Source organism: Oryctolagus cuniculus, chromosome 2 (genome assembly GCF_051225735.1).
Source record: "Oryctolagus cuniculus isolate XC-2025 breed Fujian yellow rabbit chromosome 2, ASM5122573v1, whole genome shotgun sequence".
Lineage (NCBI taxonomy): Eukaryota > Metazoa > Chordata > Mammalia > Lagomorpha > Leporidae > Oryctolagus > Oryctolagus cuniculus.
In genome coordinates, this window is record NC_142868.1 from 181495500 (window position 1) to 181517615 (window position 22116).

A 22116-nucleotide genomic window follows, 5' to 3' on the forward strand; every position below is an offset into this window, starting at 1 on the left:
TTGCTATTTTGGAAAACCCAGAATGCAACCTTATTCTATTTGACTTAATTTACCTAAATTTTTACTACTTCCTTCCCAGAGGTAAATGCTATTAATTTGGTGCATGCTTTTTCAAATTTTTTTTTAAGATTTATTTATTTATTTGAAAGAGTTACAGAGAGAGATAGAGGTAGAGAGAGAGAGAGAGAGGTCTTCCATCTGCTGGTTCACTCCCCAAATGACTGCAATGGCCAGAGCTGAACTGATCTGCAGCCAGGAGCCAGGAGCTTCTTCCCGGTCTCCCACGCAGGTGCAGGGGCCCAAGGACTTGGGCCATCTCCTACTGCTTTCCCAGGCCATAGCAGAGAGCTGGATCAGAAGTGGAGTAGCCGGGAACAACCTCCTGTATGGGATGCCAACACTGCAGGCGGTAGCTCCACCCACTACACTACAGCACCAGCTCCCAAATCCTTTTTTCTTTTACTGCATGCACATGCATACACTCATGTATGATACACACTTTTTTTTAAAGATTTATTTATTTATATGAAAGTCAGAGTTACGCAGAGAGAGAAGGAGAGGCAGAGAGAGAGAGAGAGAGAGGTCTTCCATCCACTGATTCACTCTCCAACTGGCTACAATGGCTGGAGCTGTGCCAATCCAAAGCCAGGAGCCAGGAGCTTCTTCCGGGTCTCCCACACAGGTGCAGGGGACCAAGGACTTGGGCCATCTTCTACTGCTTTCCCAGGCCATAGCAGAGAGCTGGATTGGAAGTGGAGCAGCCAGGACTTGAACTGGTGCCCATATGGGATGCTGGGCACTGCAGGCGGCAGCTTTACCTGCTGCTATGCCACAGCGCCGGCCCCAGGACAGGTTTCATTATGACTCAGCTCTGACTACTGTTTCTTTCAAACTGGTGGTAGACATTTATTATGAATATCTAAACTGCTAATTTTGAAATGATGGAGGGACGTTCGAGTGGATATACCCATTGGAAGATATTTAGAGATGTGAAACTAAAGTTCTAAAGAGAAGGGAAGCGTAGCTATGAAATATTTGAAGCTCAGAATACAGAAGAAAAGCAGAGACATATTTTGCAGAGGCTGCTTTCCCATAGCCCCCTCCGAATGATCCTGCTTATAGCCTCTGCCAAAGGGGCAGCCATGCCCCTAAGCCCATGGCAAAAGCTTATTCACTTCAGGGTAGGTGAACAGACCCATAACCACCAATCCAGAGCAGTCAACTAGTAGCCTGTGTCCTCTACCTACAAGTGATAAGTTGTGCCAGCCAGATTCCCTCTCTTAGGCATCTAAGCAATGAAGCATGGCAAGAAATGCAGATTAGTGAATCAGAAAAATCTAGGATGTGAGGAAAAACCTAGGAAATGATAAACTGAAGTCATCTGTAGGCGGAGTTATGGGTCAGCGAAAGCCCAGGATGAAGAGTGAAGAAAGATCAGTAGAGGCAAAAAGGCCAGGAAAGGCACACACCAGGAGCGGCATGAGAGAAAAGCTGTCAGTCCCCAGAGCTGCCTGCTCGGTCCCTAACACTTTCCACTCGGAGCACACAGGCATCCTCTCATCTTGAACTTGAGGGTCCATCACTTACAATTAAAACACACCTAACTTTGAGATTCCCCTACACTGAGAGGGCACCAAGGATGTGAGAAGCTACTTGAGCCCTTCAACCCACATGGGAGATCAAGACAGAGTTCCTGGCTCCTGGGTTTGGCCTGGCCCAGCCCTGCCCATTGTGGCCATTTGGGGAGTGAATCAGCAGATGGACAATCCCCCTCTCTCTGTCTCTCCCTTGTTCTACCATTCTGCCTTTCAAATAAATAAATAAATCTTTAAAAAAAATTCATTCTTCATCATGTATTGAACGGTCACCCACAAGACTCTTATCCTGTTTTGTCCGCATCAGCTCCTGGCTTCAACAAAACTCTCCCAAAGGCTAAGAACACGGCACCTTTGTATATATTCCAGAATGCCATGGGTACAAAATAGCAATGAACTGTGAGGATCTGAAATGCAGTTTAAAAGATCTGGGTCAGGGATCAGCGTAGTGGCACAACGGGTTAAAGCTCCAATCTGCAGAACCAGCATCCCATACAGGTGCCAGTTCCACTACCTCCCTTGGGTCTGCATTATCAGGAATCTAGAGTCAGGAATCCCACCAATGGGGGACGCAAGTATCTTAACCAAAGCTAAATGCCTGCGCCCCATCAGGGGGTTTCAGCAGTAGCCAGTAAGGACACACTTACAGCAGGTGCTGCCAAAAGTTTATATATCACCCAGAGATACTAACTCACTAAATTTACCAGAGGTCTAAATGACCACATCAAAAGCAGCAAATTTCCTTATTCTTTTGCATCATATTGACTAAACCAACTTCTTTTCACTAACAGGTCTATTGTATTTGGGATAAGTATATATTAATACGGTTCACAGAAAATTGGAACTGAAAGGTAAGTTTATGTTGGTGCAAGAAATTTTGAAATTCACGCCTACTCATAGAGAAAGCCTATCACCAACTGCAAATGTTTCAAGCTAACTTTTGGCCCCCACAGGTCTCAGATTGTAAGCCAATCATCTCCAGGACTGACAGCCAGAGGAGAACCTACTGGCCAACATGGTTTATGGAGACTCCAGGGCTCCAGTCTTCCAGGACTATGGACTCCAAAGCCCAGAAAGCAGCCCCTGCCAACACCCAAGTTCATTCCTAAACAATGTAAGGTCATTATTCATTGGATGCACAGTTTTCTAAATTGAAGGCAACAGTCATGTTCAAGCTGCTCATACAAAGGAAAGAAGTGGAAAACTAGTTTTTATTTTTATTCAGAATTTGCAAATGCAGTATATAACATTTAAGTAAAAAAATTATTGATGACTATTTTATAAGTTACCGTACCTGGAGCAGCCCATAGCTGGGAAGAACAGCTCAGGGGCCGTAGAGCTGCAAGACAAAATAAACTGTTTACAAAAAGCAGTATCACTCAATGTCTGTGCAACAAGCTTATAAATCTAAATCTAATCTTAAAAAGAAAGAAAAACGTAAACTTACAAAATCGGAGAGCCCATTTTGACGTGCTGGGAAGACTTTTAAATGTATATGTCAAGATGGAAGTCATGCTGAAATCTAAAGAGAAAAACAAAAGTATACTCCAGGTTATTCGAACAATTTGTAGCTTATATGAGGATACTTCAAAAAGTTTGTGGAAAATACAATTTAAAAATCAGTTTATTCTGATACCAAAATAAAACCTGAAAGCCATGCACTGTTGTCTCAGAATTTGAACTTTCTGAAGACTCCTTATTTTGTAGTCTTTGATCCGATAACCCTATCCATAGCTGATATGAAATATTATAAAATCTTATCTATTATCAACTATCCTTCTTCTCATATTGACACTACTATAACAGCCACACTGACATAGCTTCTCACCATGACCTATGGAGAGGGCATGGTTACTATACCCTCTCCACGAGATGGGAGAAACTGAGGCATGGAGGATGCAGTGACCTGCCCAGAGAGCCCAGGCAGCGCATGGCAGAGCAGGGAGCTGAACCCAGGCGGCAGGACTCCAGTGTTTGTGCGCCTCCCCTCTGCAGCTGAAGAAGCGGAGGCCGCTGCGCACGATCGTGGATCCGCCGCTGTCGCTCTCCTGCCTCTGGGAGCCCTAGCATGACGACGTAGGAGGCTCTGTGGAACCTTTGCACTTGAAGAGAATATTCAGGTATGGCGAAGCATCGCATCAGCAACTTACTCTCAACTGCTGCTTGGACAAAAAGTTTGTTGTACTGCACTTGCAACTTTTTTCAAAGCCTGATATTGCTTCAAAATCATAACAAATTTAAAAACTTACATATTAAAAAGTATTTAAGATATATTCACCACCACTCCTAATTCCTTCAAATCAGTAAAAAAAAAAAATCTGTAGACAAATGGTCACAGAATAAGAACAGACTGCTTACAAAGAAGGAAATAAAAAACCTGCTCATAACTATATGAAAAGATGTTCAATGCCACTTTTAAGAGAAATTCAAATTAAAACCACACAGATATAATCGTCTGTCAAATTGGCCAGGGCTTGGAGGTCTGACAGGCGTGTTGGGAGTTACAGAATGCACAGACACCCTTACACAGCCCTGCCAAGGCTGTGCGGTGATGTCACTCCTATAGAGGGCAGTTCAGCAGAGATCTGTCAAAACCACAACTGGTCTTAACTTCCGATCCGGCGATTCACTTCTGAGATTTCACTTCAGAGAAATTACTTGCACATCTGAAACCTGACCTTTGTTGTCACTAACAAAAGATTAGAACAACCAAAGATAGGTCATGTAAACCCTAACACAGCAACCCAGTGGAATACATATTCTGCAGTTTTAACAGATAAGGAAATGAAGGGGCTGGCGCTGTGGTGTGGCGCGCTAAGCCTCCACCTGCGGCACCAGCATCCCATATGGGTGCCGGTTTAGTCCCCACTGCTCCTCTTCACATCCAGCTCTCTGCTACGGCCTGGGAAAGGAGTGGAAGATGGTGCAAGTGCTTGGGCTCCTGTGTGGGAGATCCAGAAGAAGCTCCTGGCTCCTGGCTTTGAATCAGCCCAGCTCCGGCGTTGCAGCCTTTTGGGGAGTGAACCAGCGGATGGAAGACCTCTCTCTCTCTCCTGGTTTCTGTCTGTTACTCTACCTCTCAAATAAACAAATAAAATCGTAAAAAAAAAAAAAAAAAAAAAAAATAAGGAAATGAGTGGCCGGTGTTGAGGGGTAGCAGGCAAAGCCACCACCTGCATCCCATGTGGGTGCTGGTTCAAGTCCTGGCTGTTCCACTTCCAATCCAGCTCTCTGCTAATGGCCTAGGAAAGGCAACAAAAGATGGCCCAAGTACTTGGGTCTCTGTCACCCACATGGGAGACCTGGAAGAAGCTTCTGGCTCCTGGTTTTGGCCTGGCCTAGCCTCTGTGGCAGTTACGGACATTTGGGGAGTGAACAAGAGAATGGAAGCTCTCACTCTCTCTCTCTCTCCCTCCCTCCCTCTCTCTAACTCTTTCAAATAAATAAATAAATCTTTTTAAAAAAAAGATAAATGATTATGTACCAACATGGAACCATTTCCAAGCTCGATTAGTAAGAAAGTCAGGTGCAAAATACCACAATATGTACATTTCCTTGTATCAGTATAAAATATTCCTTGAAGAATAAAAACACTAAAAATGATTACTGGCTGCAAGGAAGGGAGCTGAGTAAGGGGATGAGGTGGAAGATTTGTTGTTGCACATCTTTAATAATTCCTCAATTTTGAAACAAGTTCTAACTTAAAAAACTCAACAGAATTTGCCAATGAAGGCTATGTCCAAGTTGGCCCCCCATAGTCTCTGCCTCTCAGGTTCACACCCTTGTCCAGGTGCCTCCACACTACAGCATGGTTGGTCTGAGTGAACAAAAGCCTGTGTCAGAAGGGATGGAATGTCACTTCTGAGATTGGGCTATAAAAGTTACTGAGATTCCGTCTTGGTCGGCCTCACATCCCTCACTCTGAGGGAAGCCAGCTGGCAGGTGAACAGCAGCCTTTCAAAGGGGCTCATGTGATAAAAACTCGCATCTCCTGCCAAGGGCCGTGGGCGTGATCCTCTAGTGCGGGCAAGCTACCAGAGGACTCCAACCCTGGCCAGCGTTCCAGGAGCAACCTCAATCCCAGGCAACATTCCAACTGCAACCTCATGAGATGCTCTAAGTCAGAACAACCCAGATAGGAGGCTCAGATGTCAGACCATCATAAATGGTAGGAGATGAAAAATATTTGTTTTAACCTGATAAATTTGGGGATAATTTGATACATGGCAATAGATAACATAAAAGTCTTAAAGTTTAACTTCTCTTGGGTCTTTGTACACTAAAAGAAAGATGCCTTATGGCTTTCAAAAAGAAAAAAAAAAAACACATGTTGCAAACGTGGATTGGAGAGAAATGAAGTCTAACTTCTAGGCACACCGGCCTAGGTCTATTCAAAGGACCCTGGCCAGGGCAGCACAAAGAGGCTCATGAGATGGGCGCCACCATTTCTAGACACTACTATAATGTCACAAGGGGCTGCCCCACAAATTCCCTAAGTTCTTCTTGAAATAAAATTCATAAAAATTAGTCGAGAAACTTTTGATAACAAAAAGGGAGACCCTGCTCTAATAGAAAGCTTTCTATAAAGCGCCAATCATTACAACTTCTTGAGCAGTTCTAGCACATGAACAAATAGCAACTGGGCAGCAGGCAGGAGTGAGCAAGCTCAGAATCGCGCTCATGCGTATGAAAACTGAGTATATGATAACCGCAGCATCTCAAAGAAGTGGGAGGGGTGAAGTAGTCAGTAAGTTTGCTAGGAAAATGGCTAACCACATATACACACACATATATATGCACACACAAATTTTTAAAATTTAATAGTTCTAGCAAAGAATATTTTTATAATCTTAGATGCAGAAGGGATTCCAACACATGGCACAAGACTCAGAAACCACAATAGAAAAGAGTAACTGGCTGACGCCGCGGCTCACTTGGCTAATCCTCTGCCTGCGGCACCAGCACCCCAGGCTCTAGTCCCGGTTGGGGTGCCGGTTCTGTCCCGGTTGCTCCTCTTCCAGTCCAGCTCTCTGCTGTGACCCGGGAGTGCAGTGGAGGATGGCCCAAGTGCTTGGGCCCTGCACCCGCATGGGAGACCAGGAGAAAGCACCTGGCTTCTGCCTTCGGATCGGCGCAGTGCGCCGGCCATAGCGGCCATTTGTGGGGTGAACCAACGGAAGGAAGACCTTTCTCTCTGTCTCTCTCTCTCTCACTGTCTAACTCTGCCTGTCCAAAAAAAAAAACCTAATAGACCTGATTATATAAACATTTAAAATATACACATAGCAAAAGATACTAAAGTCAAGTTAGAAGACAATTAGAGAAAATACTTATAACATGTAAAACAGAACAAGGTTAAGGCCCATAATACATACAGATTTTGTGCAAAGTACAGGAAAAACAGTAACAATCTGTAATGGAATCTATGGGTTTTGTTCCACTATCTCTTTCATCCCATTACATGGCTGCCACACATGATCTAGTCCAACACCAAGACTTATCTAATCAAGATAATCTCATTCTCACCACCAAAATCCTTGGTACAGGTAGCCAAGGCCTAGAGCAACCACGCACAAGACTGCCTTCACCACTGCTATTGATTTAGGGATTGTTCAGTCATTCTTTTTTTTTTTTTTTTTTTTTTTTTTTGACAGGCAGAGTGGATAGTGAGAGAGAGAGAGACAGAGAGAAAGGTCTTCCTTTTGCCGTTGGTTCACCCTCCAATGGCCACTGCGGCCAGCGCGCTGCGGCAGCCGCACCGCGCTGATCCGATGGCAGGAGCCAGGAGCCAGGTGCTTTTCCTGGTCTCCCATGGGGTGCAGGGCCCAAGCACCTGGGCCATCCTCCACTGCACTCCCTGGCCACAGCAGAGGGCTGGCCTGGAAGAGGGGCAACCGGGACAGAATCCGGCGCCCCGACCGGGACTAGAACCCGGTGTGCCGGCGCCGCTAGGCGGATGATTAGCCTAGTGAGCCGCGGCGCCGGCCAATTGTTCAGTCATTCTAACACTCAAGTCTTCTACCTGGAATTCTGAAACACCCATTTTTCCATCTGTGATCTGATGTGACTACAGCAATCTGCAAACATAAGCAAAGCTAGCCTAGGATACAAGTGACATCACAAGATGACAGAGCCAAGAATTTCAGGAAAAGAAATCAGTGCTCTGGTCGGCTCCCATCTGAAACCCATCCTCTTATTGTGCTATGAGCCAATAAATTCCCTTTAATAAGTAGATTTGGTTTGAATTTTCTGTCACTTGCAACTGAAAGGCTCCTTCCTGATATATGACCAAAAGCAAAAAGGAGCAAATGAACAATTCACAGAAGAAATTAAAATGCCAAATAAACAACATAAGAATGTTCGACCTCACTAACAATGAAACTCTTCAAAAATTAAAGAAGGTAAGATTTGGGGTTAACAGATTGGCAAAAATTAAGAATATGGCTAATATACAATGTTAGCAAGAATGAATTCAACTAAATACGCATTTCCATGTACTAGCTGATAGAAGTTTAATTGCTATGGACTTTTTGGAAGACAATTTTGTAGCCAGCTACCAAAATTTAAACTGCAAATATCTGAGTTGGATAATTCCTTATTGATCTCTAACCTGTAGAAATATTCAAAATGTATGCATAGCATACATAAGTCTTTAGCCTACAGAAATACCCAAGGCAGTCATAACAGAAAAGTGGGACTGATCTAAATGCACACTAATAGAAAACAAATTATAATGTGAACATACAATGGTATGCCGTTCAGTATTTTGTAAAGAAAATATGATGTAATGATATACATATACATACTGATATGGACGGAGGCCCAAAATATTCATTAAATGAAAAAGCTAGCTGCAGACATTTGCGTAGGAAAATCCCATTTGTGACAGAAAGAAAGAAGAAAGTCAAGGTTTCAGTGCCTGTTCGAGTCCCAGTTGCTCTACTTCCTATCCAGCTCCCTGCTGTATAAATAAAAAATTACATGACCTGGAAGATGCTCCTGGCTCCTGGCTCAGGTCTGGCCTAGCCCAGACTGTAGCGGCCATTTGAGGAGTGAACCAGCAGATGAAGCCCCCTCTCTTTGTAACTCTACTTTTCAAATAAATAAAGTCTTAAAAAAAAAACAAAGCCCATAAAGATGTAAGTCTGGATATGAAAGAAATAAGAAGATGCTTTTATTTAATATTTTTTTTTAGTTTTATTTGAAAGGCAATGAAAGAGAGAGAGGTCTTCCATCCATTGCTTCACTCCCCCAAATGGTCCCAATGAAGCCAGGAGCTTCTGGGTTTCCCACATGGGTGCAGGGGCCCAAGCAGTTGGGCCACCTTCCACTGCTTTCCCAGGCGCATTACCAGGGAGTTGTATAAGAAGTGGAGCAGCTGGACTCAAACCGGCACTGTGGGTGGTGTCTTAACCTGCTAAGCCACAATACTGGTCCCTCTTTAATTTAATTTTTTAACTCAACATTTTGCTTTTGTGTACAGTATAATTCTAGTTTTATTTAACATTTCTACATATACTACTATCTTATGTAAGTATAAAATATACAAATGCATGAAAACTATACAGAGGAACACACAGGAAGATGCTATCAATAGTGTCTGAGTGGTGGAATTACAGATGTATTGCTTTTCTTCAGACTTTCCTGTAGTTTCCAGGAAAAAAATTTACATGACACAGATTCCTTCAATAATTAACACAAGGGGCTGTCACTGTGGCGCAGCATTTAGGCCTGGCCTGGAAGCGCTGGCATCCCATATGGGTGCTGGTTCTGAGTCCTGGCTGCTCCACTTCCGGTCCCGCTTTCTGCTATGGCCTGGGAAAGCAGTGGAGGATGGCCCAAGGCACCCGTGTGGGAGACCCGGAAGAAGCTCCTGGCTCCTGGCTTTGGATCAGCTCAGCTCTGGCTGTTGCGGCCATTTGGGGAGTGAACCAGTGGGTGGAAGACCTCTCTCTGGCTCGACTACTCTGTGTAATTTTGTCTTTCAAATAAATAAAATAAATCTTAAGAAAGAAAAGAATTAAAACAAAAGTAGAGATTTCAAAAGTCAGAGGAACAACACAAACTATCCTATGGGAGGACTGACCACGACCATCACTTGCAAAGCTGCAGAAAACAGAAATTCTGCCTCCAGAATATTCAAAGCATGGAGACCCGACCCCAGGGAAGGGGGGGGGGGGGCGGTAACTATGAAAGATACAGGAAGCTGCAGGCACCTGGAAGGAGCACAGGAAGGGGGGGGGGGGGCTAAGCAAGCAGCAGAAGCCAAGGCTCATTATTGTAACATCACCAAGACACAATGTAATAGCTACCAGCAACCCTCTCAAACCAGGCCAAGTCAAATCCTGGCTCCATCAGAACCGTGTGGCTTCACGTTCCTCTTGGAGCCTTCAGGTATGAATGGAGATAATCTTATTAACCACCTGGAAGGGCTGCTATGAGTGAATACGCAGCCACGTACAACTTGGCGTGACATGCTGCTACCCAGGTATTTGCTTCATCTTAGCAGTGGTTATTCAAATACACTTAGTACCCCTGAGAGACCAGGACACATTCTAACACTTCAGCCCTGAGGGAGTTTACAATTTTGCTGAGAGTTCAGGGCATAAAATGGTGAAGCCAAGAGGGTGATCTATGTCAGAGGCTGGCAAGCTACAACCCATGGGCCTCTAGCTAGCAAGTTGTACACACCTCCAGAGTTGTCAGCAAACAGTATCTTACACTGACAACCGTACCCTTGCAAAGTGCCAACTGCAATCTGGCCCTTTACATAAAAAACTGCTACTCTTGATCTATGTAATCAAGGCTGCAGGCAACTGGATACAGAAGACAGCATTACGTGGGCAGGAGGCAGGCTACAGAACCCCCCAAATCTCATGATGTCATCAAGAAACCTTCTTGGGGTCAGCGCTGTGGTGCAGCAGGTTGAAGCCCTGGCCTGAAGCGACGGCAACCCATATGGGTGCCGGTTCTAGTCCTGGCTGCTCCTCTTCCGATCCAGCTCTCTGCTATGGCCTGGGAAAGCAGTAGAAGATGGCCCAAGTGCCTGGGCCCCTGCACCCACATGGGAGACCCGGAAGAAGCTCCTGGCTCCTGGCTTCAGATTGGCTCAGCTCCAGCTGTTGCGGCCATTTGGGGAGTGAACCAGCAGATGGAAGACTTTCTCTGCTTCTGCCTCTCTGTAACTCTGCCTTTCAAATAAATAAATAAATCTTTTTTTTTTTTTTTTTTTGACAGGCAGAGTTAGACAGTGAGAGAGAGAGACAGAGACAAAGGTCTTCCTTCCGTTGGTTCACCCCTCAAATGGCCGCTATGCCCGGCGCTGCGCCGATCTGAAGCCAGGAGCCAGGTACTTCCTCCTGGTCTCCCATATGGGTGCAGGGCCCAAGCACTTGGGCCATCCTCCACTGCCTTCCCTGGCCACAGCACAAAGCTGGACTGGAAGAGGAGCAACCGGGACAGAATCTGGCGCCCCAACCAGGACTAGAACCCAGGGTGCCGGCGCCACAGGCGGAGGATTAGCCAAGTGAGCCGCGGCACTGGCCAAATAAAATAAATCTTAAAAAGAAAAAGACCCTTCTTACAATTTACTCAGAAGTGGTCATCCAATTTCTGTTTAAAAGGCTAGGCTCACAGAGCTGGAGAACTCATTTCAAATAAAGATGTATTTTATTTGAATAGCAGCATTACAGAGAGTGGGCGGGGGGTAGGGGTGGGGAATGAATCTATCTTCCTTCTGGCTCACTCCCTAAACGGCCACTACACCCAGGCTGGGCCATGCCAAAGCCAGCAAAGCCAGGAGCCCCATCAGGGTCTCCCCGTGGGTGCAGGGGCCCAAGCACTTGAGCTACCTCCTGCTGCCTTCCCAGCCCCATTAGCAGGAAGGTGGAGAGCCAGGACTCAAACTCGCGCCCAAATGGGACCTCAGGCGGCACCTGCTGTGCCACAACGCCGGCCGAGGGCTCACGATCTGACTTCATCTTAAGTTCCCTGCCCTTTCCCACCGCAGAAGCCTCCTTTCGGCGGGGTTCAGCTTCATATCCGAATCCTGGCAATCTGAATCCCGGCTCTGCCAAGAACCAAAAAATTTACATTCTCTCTCCGCGCCTCCCAAACTTCGTTTAGAAAAATGCAAAGGATAACAATGATTTTGGGATCGTGAGAACTAAACAAAATGGTGTCAAGGTGCCCTACAGGAGGCCACTAGTGTCACCTGCTTTTGAGGCCCATTCCCTTTAGAACACGATTCCAAGTCTCCTTTCCAGCAACAAAATAGCTGTCCCGCGATGCAGAGCTCTCGGGAAGAAGTTAAGACTGGGGCCCTGGTCTCACTTCTACCACCTGTGGCCATAAAGTCACTCTGATCCGCTGGATTCAGTTCCTTCACCGATAAAGTGAGGGAGAGAATGACCAGAGGATCGCCGGGCCCCTCCTGGGTTAGAAAACCCCCGGAGCAACGGATCACCACGCAGGACCGAGGGCTGAGTCAGTTCCTTCCACCCTCATCCCAGCCCTTCCCCGAAATCGGGTGAAGCTGGCGAGCAAGGCACGCACCCCAACACGGCCCGGGCTTGAGGTCCCCACACACGCAAACAGCTCGTCGACTTGCGGTGGTAAATGAAGACGCGGGTGACAGGCTCAGAGCCAACCCAGACCCCTGCCCGATCTGCAGCTGGTGCCGTCTTCCTCCCTCCTCCTCCGAGCTCCCTTCAGCTCGCTCGACCGCGACTCTCCCGGGGGCGAGAGGCGGGCGCGGGCCGGGAGCTCGCCTGCGGGAAACGCTCTAAGCACAGCCGAGCACACGCCGCCGCTCACCTCAGTCGGTGTCGACGCGGATTCTCGCTCCGGGCAAGGTTCGGATCCAAGTACCAAGACTGTGCAGGACCCCGGGGCGGGTCCTGCCTAGAAAGGCCCCCTCATCCCCGCCCGCGGGCCCGGCAGGCCTCGCAGGCTGCCCACTGACCGCCTGACTGGAAAAACTCGACCCTCCGCCCCCTTCTTTCTGGGCCTCTGTTCTCCAGCGGAGAAAGCGTCCTTCCGGCCCCGTTACGCGGGAACGAGGCGTAGGGTTACGGGGCTGGCGGCAGCCCGGCCTCTGATTTTTAGTCAGGCAGTGCTTCGGCCGCCTTGGCGTCGCGGCCACGGGAAGAAAAGTCCTTTGCCGCTCCGCCCCGGCTAGAAGCGCTTTCCACTTTTCGTCCTCTTAGCTCAAGATGGTGGCCTCCCGGGCAATTGGCAGCCTGAGCCGCTTCTCTGGCCTCAGGATCCTCCGCTCCCGAGGTGAGCCCTCTTTGAGGGTGCCCCCGAACCAGGGTGGAATTCCGGGGTCTGGGGCGGCCCCGTGCCGCGGCTGCCTGGTGTTCCTTCGGGCCCGCAGTCGCCGGGGGCCCAGCCTTCGTCGGGGGGATACTGCCCTGGGACCCCGTTTGCTGTGTCCTTGCGGAGGGGCTGTCTCTCCTGCCTCCCGTGTCGGTCCTGCGGGCTTGTCAGGCTCTGCAGCCCCTGGGTTTCTGAGTCCTCTTCACCCGGCACGGCGCCTTTTCCGCAGGGCTCGCGGGCTGCACTTGCGGGCTCACGCCCCTCTTGCTTGCGTTGGTGTTGGTCTTAGACCAGGTGCGACTAGACTGGGAGCTCCAGGAGCACCCGGACCCAGGCTGTGGCGTCTTTGTGCCCCCACGGGCAACTTGCTTCCTGCTTGGATGTCTTTAATACCAGCCTAGGAGATCGCGGCCGCTCCCCTAATCTTTACATCACAGCCATTTTTTAAAAAAAATTATTTCTACGTTTCAGTAGGGAGCATAACTCTTGCAGTTCTAGTACTTACAGTGTTGATAGAGAGTATGTTGAATTTGAGGCTCTGAACTTACTGGAAGGGACATTTTTAAGGTATGCAAATAGCTAGAGTTCTTAAGGAATAAAATGTTAAGTCGTGTAAAGAACTGGCTCTAGTCTTGTTTGTGACTGTTCCCGGCTAGCCTATATTAACAATATTGTCCTTTTCTCCTCGGGCTGGTATTAAAACGATTAAAGTGGGTGGTTGTCTAAAACCTAGCCTTTTCCTTCCACCCCAAGTCTGTAAGGTCAGGCGTAACTTTTTATTGCGTGTTGTATGTTATGTCAGTTACTCAATTAGACATTTTTACTTTTAGCTTAATTTGTAATATGAATTCCTTTCCTTACTCCTGAACCAAGGGGGAGCATGCTTTTATTATTATTATTTTCTTAAAGACAGGTAGCTGGAGTCTTCCCTTGCTGAAAGGGATTCGTCGAATGCGTGAATCTTGTTCTACTCATGTTTTTAGTCTCCGCAGGACTGTCATGTGTTATTCCAATCGTAGCATAAACCTATTGCAGAAAACTGAAACGCACTGAAGATCAGGGAGGGGTTGAGAACGTGGGATCTTCCAGCGTCTGTGCCTGCCTTAGCCTTAGGCTGTGTTTCCTTGCAGGTTTCCTACCCCGTTTTCCACATTCATGCTTCATGCTTTTGGAGGGGGGGTCGTGTCATTGACTGTGCCCCTGCGTTGGCTGTAAGGTGTTTCTATGGACTGGCAGCTTGTGAAATGCTGAAATGATAGGTCATGTGGGGTCTAGTCACTAAGAAGCCGTGTGACTTTGGACACGCACCCTGATGTAGACGGGATCTGTGCCCGTTTGCAGAATGAATAATTGAGACTAAATGTCTCTGGCATGAGAAGTAGCGTGACATAGCAATCAATGGCATTCGACTGGGAGTCTGACTTCTGGTTTTGAATCTAGTTCTGCCTTTCACCCTCTGGTGACCTTGGGCAGTTCATCTGTCTGTGTTGTCATCTTAAAATGGAGAATAGTGCCACCTCCTGAACTCTACCTGAGTTATTCTAATTCTGAAGCAATTTTCCATAGAATAAGTACTCAGTAAATATAAGCTATTATTAACTCCCGCCTCAGAGAACCATGATTATGTATATATGAGAGATTTTTGGAGCACATTTTTCCATTTTGAACGTGTAATAAAAAGCTATCAGCTTAATTTTTCTGTTTTCTGTATAAACACATATGCATGCACATAAATGGTGTTTTCCCCAGTTAAAAAATGTAGCTTGTTATTGGTAAGGCCTCTCTTAATAGCAATTAAAAATGTCTTGAAAATGAATTTAAAATTACCTGCACACCTGGATTCACATTTCGACACAACGGATTCATACTTTACCTTGTAGGTCTGTGTCATGACATTGCCCAACATTTAATAGATGTATGACATTTATTGGTGGGTGATTAAATTATCTGAAAATTGACTTGTGATTCTTGAAATTTTAAAGCGTTCCCACTGTACAAGTGTACTGTTCTAAATAAGACTATTGTGACTATCAAATGAAAATTTCGTCTTGACCAAGATACCTTATCTGATTCCCATCCCTACCCTAAAGCCAAACTCCTAATTATGTTAAGTGGTAAAATAGTTTCACAGGAAATGAATTAGAGGCAAATACCTTAGATACTTTAGTCGATGGTATCTCATTTTTAAATTTGGCTTTCACTAACTTAATCCCGTCCCTTCTTGAATTTTGAGAAAAGCTGTTGATTGTGAATGACCAAAGTGACATTTTCAAATTTGAAATTGGTGTCAGCATAACCCAGCTCTGCACTGCCTGTAGTCTTAGGAGATCTTAGAGGATTTTTTTTTTTTTTTTTTTATTTATTTTTTTGACAGGCAGAGTGGACAGTGAGAGAGAGAGACAGAGAGAAAGGTCTTCCCTTGCCGTTGGTTCACCCTCCAATGGCCGCCGCTGCAGCCGGCGCACCGCGCTGATCCGATGGCAGGAGCCAGGATCCAGGTGCTTTTCCTGGTCTCCCATGGGGTGCAGGGCCCAAGCACCTGGGCCATCCTCCACTGCACTCCCTGGCCATAGCAGAGAGCTGGCCTGGAAGAGGGGCAACCGGGACAGAATCCGGCGCCCCGACCGGGACTAGAACCCGGTGTGCCGGCGCCGCAAGGTGGAGGATTAGCCTATTGAGCCACGGCGCCGGCCTTTTTTTTTTTTTTTTTTAGTTACATCACAGCAATGATTAAAAAGTAGGCCAAAGGTTTCTTTCTCCTTGGCTGGCCCAGTAGATGTAGGCCAGAGTTCACACAGCTGCTGTGGAGTCAGCTTTGCTGTTTGGTTGAAGGTTAAGTCTAGATGGCCAAAGCCAAGCTTCCGTGTTATCTAATTGTGGTTTGGAGTTCTTTTCTGAACATGTTTGTGTATTTACTGAGTCTCTCCTCTCTCCCCTCCTCTTGTCTCTATTGATTTAGAAGAAGTTATATGTGGGGGTGTGTGCAGCAAGGGTATGTTAGGGGGAAAGAGTTAAAATGGCTTAAACTGTAGGCTGATGAGCACCAACCTGTTGTCTCAAATATGTGATCCTTACCTTGCAGCTCATGAGCATTCTGGTTTCTCTTCATGCTTAGGCGTTTATCTGTGCTTTCTTTTTTAAAGAGTCACAGAGAGAGGGGAGATACACAGAGAAAGCTTCTGTCTGCTAGTTCACTCCCCAGATGTCTGCAGTAGTCAGGGGTGGGCCAGGCCAGGCTGAAGCCAGGTCAAAGCCAGGAGCTGAGAACCTCATACCCTTCTACTATGTGGGTGGCAGGGACCCCAAATGTTTGGGCCATCTTCCACTGCTTTTCCCAAACCATTAGAGGGAGATGGTTCAGAAGTGGAACAGCTGGGACTCCGAGCCAGCGCCCATATGGGATGCCAGTTTGCAGGCAGTGGCTTTATCCACTGCACCAACAATGCCTGCCTCTCTAGCATGCTTGCTTTACATATTTATTTTTCTTGGTTTTTACCTGTCCACCTCAACACTTCCAACCTGCGTTCCCCGTTGGTCAGTTCCTGCTCTGATACACTTTACCTTGTTCCAGTGAGAGTTACCTGTCCTCTGCCTAGCTTCCCACTAGAATTTCAGCTTACAGGCAAATCCTTTTTTATGCCAGGTCTGTTTCCACTACTTCATTTCCACCTTCAGTTCACCTCATCTCCCCTGAGTAGGAGCTGATTCTTCCCACAGATTATATCCTCTGCTGCTCAGGAATGTAAGCTCCATGAAGACACATTTTTGTCGTGTGTGTGTGTGTGTGTGTGTGTGTGCCTTCCAAGTGCACTCAAAAGCTTGGGTCTCAGTCACCCATGTGGGAGACCTGGATTGAATCCTGGGCTCCTAGCTTCAGCCTGGCTGTTGCAGGCTTTTAGGGAGTGAGCAAGCAAATGGAAAATCTTTCTCTGTCTCCATTTCTCTGCCTTTCAGATAAAAATGAAAATAAAGATTTTAAAAGAAAAAGTTTTTATGTTACTAGTTGAAAATTAGCCTACTTGGAAAAAGCTAGTGCTACTAGGAGATGCATGAAGGAAGAACTGCATAGTATTAAAGTATGAGTTCTTTATTATATTTGATGTTATTTTAAGATATATATATATGCCTTCTCCTGGGTACAAGTATTTCATTTGTACAGCTACCAAGCAATTAAAGGATGGTTTGGGCCGGTGCCGCGGCTTACTAGGCTAATCCTCTGCCTTGCGGCGCTGGCACACCGGGTTCTAGTCCCGGTCGGGGCACCGGATTCTGTCCCGGTTGCCCCTCTTCCAGGCCAGCTCTCTGCTGTGGCCAGGCAGTGCAGTGGAGGATGGCCCAAGTACTTGGGCTCTGCACCCCATTGGAGACCAGGATAAGTACCTGGCTCCTGCCATCGGATCAGTGCGGTGCGGCGGCTATGCGGCGGCCATTGGAGGGTGAACCAACAGCAAAGGAAGACCTTTCTCTCTGTCTCTCTCTCTCACTCTCCACTCTGCCTGTCAAAAAAAAAAAAAAAAAGGATGGTTTGGTTTTATTTTTAGAACCATAGGTAGAAAATTTTCCCTAAGACAATTGGGCAATGGGATTGGCACCTGCAGTGCGAGTATCTCATATGGGTGCTGGTTTAGTCCCGGCTGCTCCACTTCCGATCCCACTCTCTGCTATGGCCTGAGAAAGCAGTAGAAAATGGCCCAAGTCCTTGGGCCCCTGCACCTGCATGGGAGACCTGGAGGAAGCTCCCTGGCTCCTGGCTCCAGATCAGCCAACTGGGGAGTACACTAGCAGATGGAATACCTCTCTCTCTCTCTCTCTCTCTCTCTCCTTCTCTCTGTGTGTAACTCTGACTTTCAAATAAATAAATTTTTTTTTAAAAGAAAATTTATTATCTCAGGGAGATCAGAAGTCTAACCCAGGGATATCACTGGGCTGAAATTAAAGGTGTTCGTAGGGCTGTGTTCATTCTGGATACTCTAGGGGAAGATCCATTACCTTACATTTTTGTCTAGCTTCTAGAAGCTGCCTGCATTTCTTGACTTTGTCCTTCTCCAGAGCTGGTAACATGCCCATGTCTTTCTTACACTGCCATACCTGTAGCTTTTTGTCTCCCCTTTGTGATACACTGAGTCCACCTGGATAATCCACAGTAATCTCCTTATATTAAGACCGGTTGATTAGCAGCCTGAATCCCTCTTTGCTATGTAACCTAAAATATTCTCAGCTTCCAGGGACATGGACAACTTCTGCCTACCTTGTTTAGTATCTGAATAAGCATATGGCCTTGATAATGAAATGAAATAGAGAGGGTAGTAGTCACAAATAAAGGCCTAGAATACATTGATCTGTTTTTGGAGTTTTGTTGAGTTATAAATCCCAGCTTTGTTATATGCACCAAGTGTCACAGAAATTATGTTCTGTAAAATAATTAATTTTGAAATACCCTTTTCTTACAGGTTATATTTGCCGTAACTTCACAGGGTCTTCCGCTTTGCTGAGTAAGTGTAATTGCTTGTTGACATACTTATGTTGCTTTTTAGATTTATTTTGGAATAAACATGTTTGTGAATTAAATTTTCTTCTCTTTTTAGCCAGAACCCATGTTAACTATGGAGTCAAAGGGGACGTGGCCGTTATTAGAATTAATTCGCCCAATTCAAAGGTACCTTATTTAACTTGCTGCAATTTATTGCTACTAACTGCATTTGTAAATCCAGTCCTGAATGGGAAAGAAAGAAACCCTCCAGTGTGGTAGTGATTTTATCACATGGATCCGTAATTTCGATAATCAAATTAGTCAGCAATTGACATGTTGCCCAAAGAGAGCACTTTTCTGAAGCAGAATTCCTAGTGCAAGAATTCCTTCTTGTTGACCTTGGGTGTCAGATTACCATCAGGAGTTAGTAAAACTAGCTTTCTGCCTCAGAATTAGGAGGAGCACCACGATACAAACTATCTCTGAGAGTCAGAATTCACCTCCCCATCTTATCTACGAAGTTATCAAGCCCCTCCTCATTGCCCGCCTGGCGGATGTCATTCATGGTTCATTGCCTGGTTAAATGTTGACGGTGGCCCTCAGGCTTGCTGAGTGATCCAGATGACTCAGTACAATTCCCACACTGGAAATCAAAGAAGACCCTCAATATTATGCTTAGATAGAAGCAATTGATGACTCACACAGAGGAAGGAAAGCATAAACATTCCCTGGCACTAGAGTAAATCTTAGTGCCTGTTAGCCAATGAGTGAAGCTTCAGATATTTCTTTTTTTTTTTTTTTTTTTTTGACAGGCAGAGTGGACAGTGAGAGAGAGAGACAGAGAGAGAAAGGTCTTCCTTTGCCGTTGGTTCATCCTCCAATGGCCGCCGCTGCAGCCGGCGCACCGCGCTGATCCGATGGCAGGAGCCAGAATCCAGGTGCTTTTCCTGGTCTCCCATGGGGTGCAGGGCCCAAGCACCTGGGCCATCCTCCACTGCACTCCCTGGCCATAGCAGAGAGCTGGCCTGGAAGAGGGGCAACCGGGACAGAATCCGGCGCCCCGACCGGGACTAGAACCCGGTGTGCCGGCGCCGCAAGGTGGAGGATTAGCCTATTGAGCCACGGCGCCGGCCTAAAGCTTCAGATATTTCTAAAGAATTTTCTGAAGATGAGCATTCTTCTGGGGCCAGCGCTGTGGCATAGCAGGTAAAGCCACTGCCTGCAGTGCTGGCGTCCCATATGGGCACCAGTTTGAGTCCCAACTGCTCTACTTCTGATCCAGCTCCCTGCTAATGGCATGGGAAAAGCAACAGAAGGTGACCCAAGTCCTTGGGCCCCTGCACCCACGTGGGTGACCCAGAAGAAGCTCCAGCTCCTGGATCTGGATCAGCCCAGCTTTGGCTGTTGTGGCTGTTTGGAGAGTAAACCAGCAAATGGAAGATATTCCCTGTCCCTCTCTCTAACTCTGCCTTTCAAATAAATAAATAAATAAATCTCTTTTTTTAAAGATAAGCATTTTTCCTAGACACAACAATATTACACACCTATGGTAAGAAATTTTAAAATGTAATAAATTATAAAGAATAAATATGGCCGGCACTGCAGCTCACTAGGCTAATCCTCTGCCTGCGGCGCTGGCACACCGGGTTCTAGTCCCAGTCGGGGTGCTGGATTCTGTTGCCCCTCTTCCAGGCCAGCTCTCTGCTGTGGCCTGGGAGTGCAGTGGAGGATGGCCCAGGTCCTTGGGCCCTGCACCCGCATGGGAGACCAGGAGAAGCACCTGGCTCCTGGCTTCGGATCAGCGCAGTGTGCTGGCCACAGCGCGCCAGCCGCGGCGGCCTTTGGAGGGTGAACCAACAGCAAAGGAAGACCTTTCTGTCTCTCTCTCTCACTATCCACTCTGCCTGTCAAAAAAAAAAAAAAAAGAATAAATAATAATTTGTCATCCAAATCCACTCTAGTTTCGTTTCGTTTCTTTTCTTTTTTTTTTTTACTTATTTGACAGGTAGAGTTAGTCAGAGAGAGAGACAGAGAGAAAGGTCTTCCTTCCGTTGGTTCACCCCCCAAATGGCTGCTGTGGCCAGTGCACTGCACCGATCCGAAGCCAGGAGCCAGGTGCTTCCTCCTGGTCTCCCATGCGGGTGCAGGGCCCAAGCACTTGGGCCATCCTCCACTGCCTTCCTGGGCCACAGCAGAGAGCTGGACTGGACGAGGAGCAACCAGGACTAGAACCTGTGCCCATATGGGATGCCGCAGGCGGAGGATTAGCCAAGTGAGCCACGGCGGTGGCCCAAAATCCACTCTAGTTTCAACAGATAGTACTTACAAAGCTAAAGTCATGCTGTAAATCTGATTTTTTTTTAACGTTATCCAAACATTGTCCATACCAAAAAGTGTTTGTAGACCTGTTTATAATTTGCATACAGTTAAAACTCTTAGAAATGTAACCTCGGCCGGCGCTGCGGCTCACTAGGCTAATCCTCCCCCTGCAGCGCCGGCACACCAGGTTCTAGTCCCGGTCGGGGCGCCGGATTCTGTCCCGGTTGCCCCTCTTCTAGGCCAGCTCTCTGCTGTGGCCAGGGAGTGCAGTGGAGGATGGCCCAAGTACTTGGGCCCTGCACCCCATGGGAGACCAGGAGAAGCACCTGGCTCCTGGCTTCAGATCAGTGTGGTGTGCCGGCCGCAGTGGCCATTGGGGATGGAAATCAATGAAAAAGGAAGACCTTTCTCTCTGTCTCTCTCTCACTGTCCACTCTGCCTGTCCAAAAAAAAAAAAAAAAAAGGAAATGTAACTTCCAAGTTTCTGCTTTGAGTAGACCTGCTTTTTTTTTTTTTGGACAGGCAGAGTTAGACAGAGAGAAAGGTCTTCCTTCCATTGGTTTACCCCCCAAATGGCCACTATGGCCGGCACACTGCACCAATCCGAAGCCAGGAGCCAGGTGCTTCCTCCTAGAGTAGACCTACTTTTTAAGGAAGAGATGGGAGATGGTTGGAGTTGGCCAAAGCTGCCTGATCAGAAAGCTAGTGAATTTGGGGTTTTAGTTTTTGGCTTCTTTTTCTTGCTTCTAACAGTATATTCATTTGCCATAATCAAAATAGTATTTGTTCATCATGCATACATCTTTTAGTTCAAATTTAAATGCCTAGGTTTATCTATTTCTCTTTGCAGGTAAATACACTGAACAAAGAATTACAGTCAGAATTCATAGAAGTAATGAATGAAATCTGGGCTAGTGATCAAATCAGAAGTGCCGTCCTTATCTCATCAAAGCCTGGCTGCTTTGTGGCAGGTGCTGATATCAAGTAAGTTTTAGTCAACTTGAAGTCACTTTTTATCTTAATTAATAGTATATGTCGAGACCCAGAAGAGGCTCCTGGCTCCTGGCTTTGGCCTGGCCCATCCCTGGCCATTGCAGCCATTTGAGAAGTAAACCAGAGAATGGAAGATCTCTATCTCTCCCTGTCTCTAACATTGACTTTCAAAGAAGTCTTAAATATATATATATATATCATATATCATATATATATATAAATTATGTATTTTATATATTACATATTTATATATGTATTTATGTATTTGAAATACAGTTACAGAGAGGCAAAGAGAGAGAGTGATCTTCCATCTACTGGTTCACTCCCCAGATGGCTACAACTGCTGGGGCTGGACTAGACCAAAACCAAGAACTCTATCCAGGTCTTCCACATGGGTGAGAGGCTCAAGTCCTTGACCAT

At 46.5% G+C, this 22116-nt stretch overlaps 2 protein-coding genes across 7 annotated transcripts in view; one reads left to right on the forward strand and one right to left on the reverse strand.

The window, feature by feature from the left end:
* Positions 1-12473, reverse strand: part of HADHB (hydroxyacyl-CoA dehydrogenase trifunctional multienzyme complex subunit beta) — a 37195-nt gene extending 24722 nt beyond the window's left edge. For 3 of the 6 annotated variants that reach the window (XM_089326709.1, XM_089326706.1, XM_002709975.6), the window contains exons 1-3: positions 12411-12473; positions 3043-3117; positions 2890-2934 (exon numbers count right to left, since the gene is read on the reverse strand). Coding sequence is in view for 4 of the 6 variants with exons in the window: in XM_089326706.1 (XP_089182832.1) it covers positions 2890-2934; positions 3043-3109 (112 nt within the window). In the remaining 2 variants the exon portion in view is untranslated. Of the gene's footprint in view, positions 1-2889; positions 2935-3042; positions 3118-12149 lie in introns of all 6 variants that reach the window. The other 3 variants (XM_089326710.1, XM_089326705.1, XM_008254657.5) reach the window with 1 other exon arrangement.
* Positions 12474-12772: 299 nt separating this feature from the next.
* HADHA (hydroxyacyl-CoA dehydrogenase trifunctional multienzyme complex subunit alpha) overlaps positions 12773-22116 on the forward strand; it is a 51783-nt gene continuing 42439 nt past the window's right edge. The window contains exons 1-4 of the mRNA XM_002709814.6: positions 12773-12875; positions 18365-18406; positions 18500-18570; positions 21554-21687. Of these exons, the coding sequence (XP_002709860.1) occupies positions 12809-12875; positions 18365-18406; positions 18500-18570; positions 21554-21687 (314 nt within the window). The 5' untranslated portion in view covers positions 12773-12808. The remainder of the gene's footprint in view (positions 12876-18364; positions 18407-18499; positions 18571-21553; positions 21688-22116) is intronic.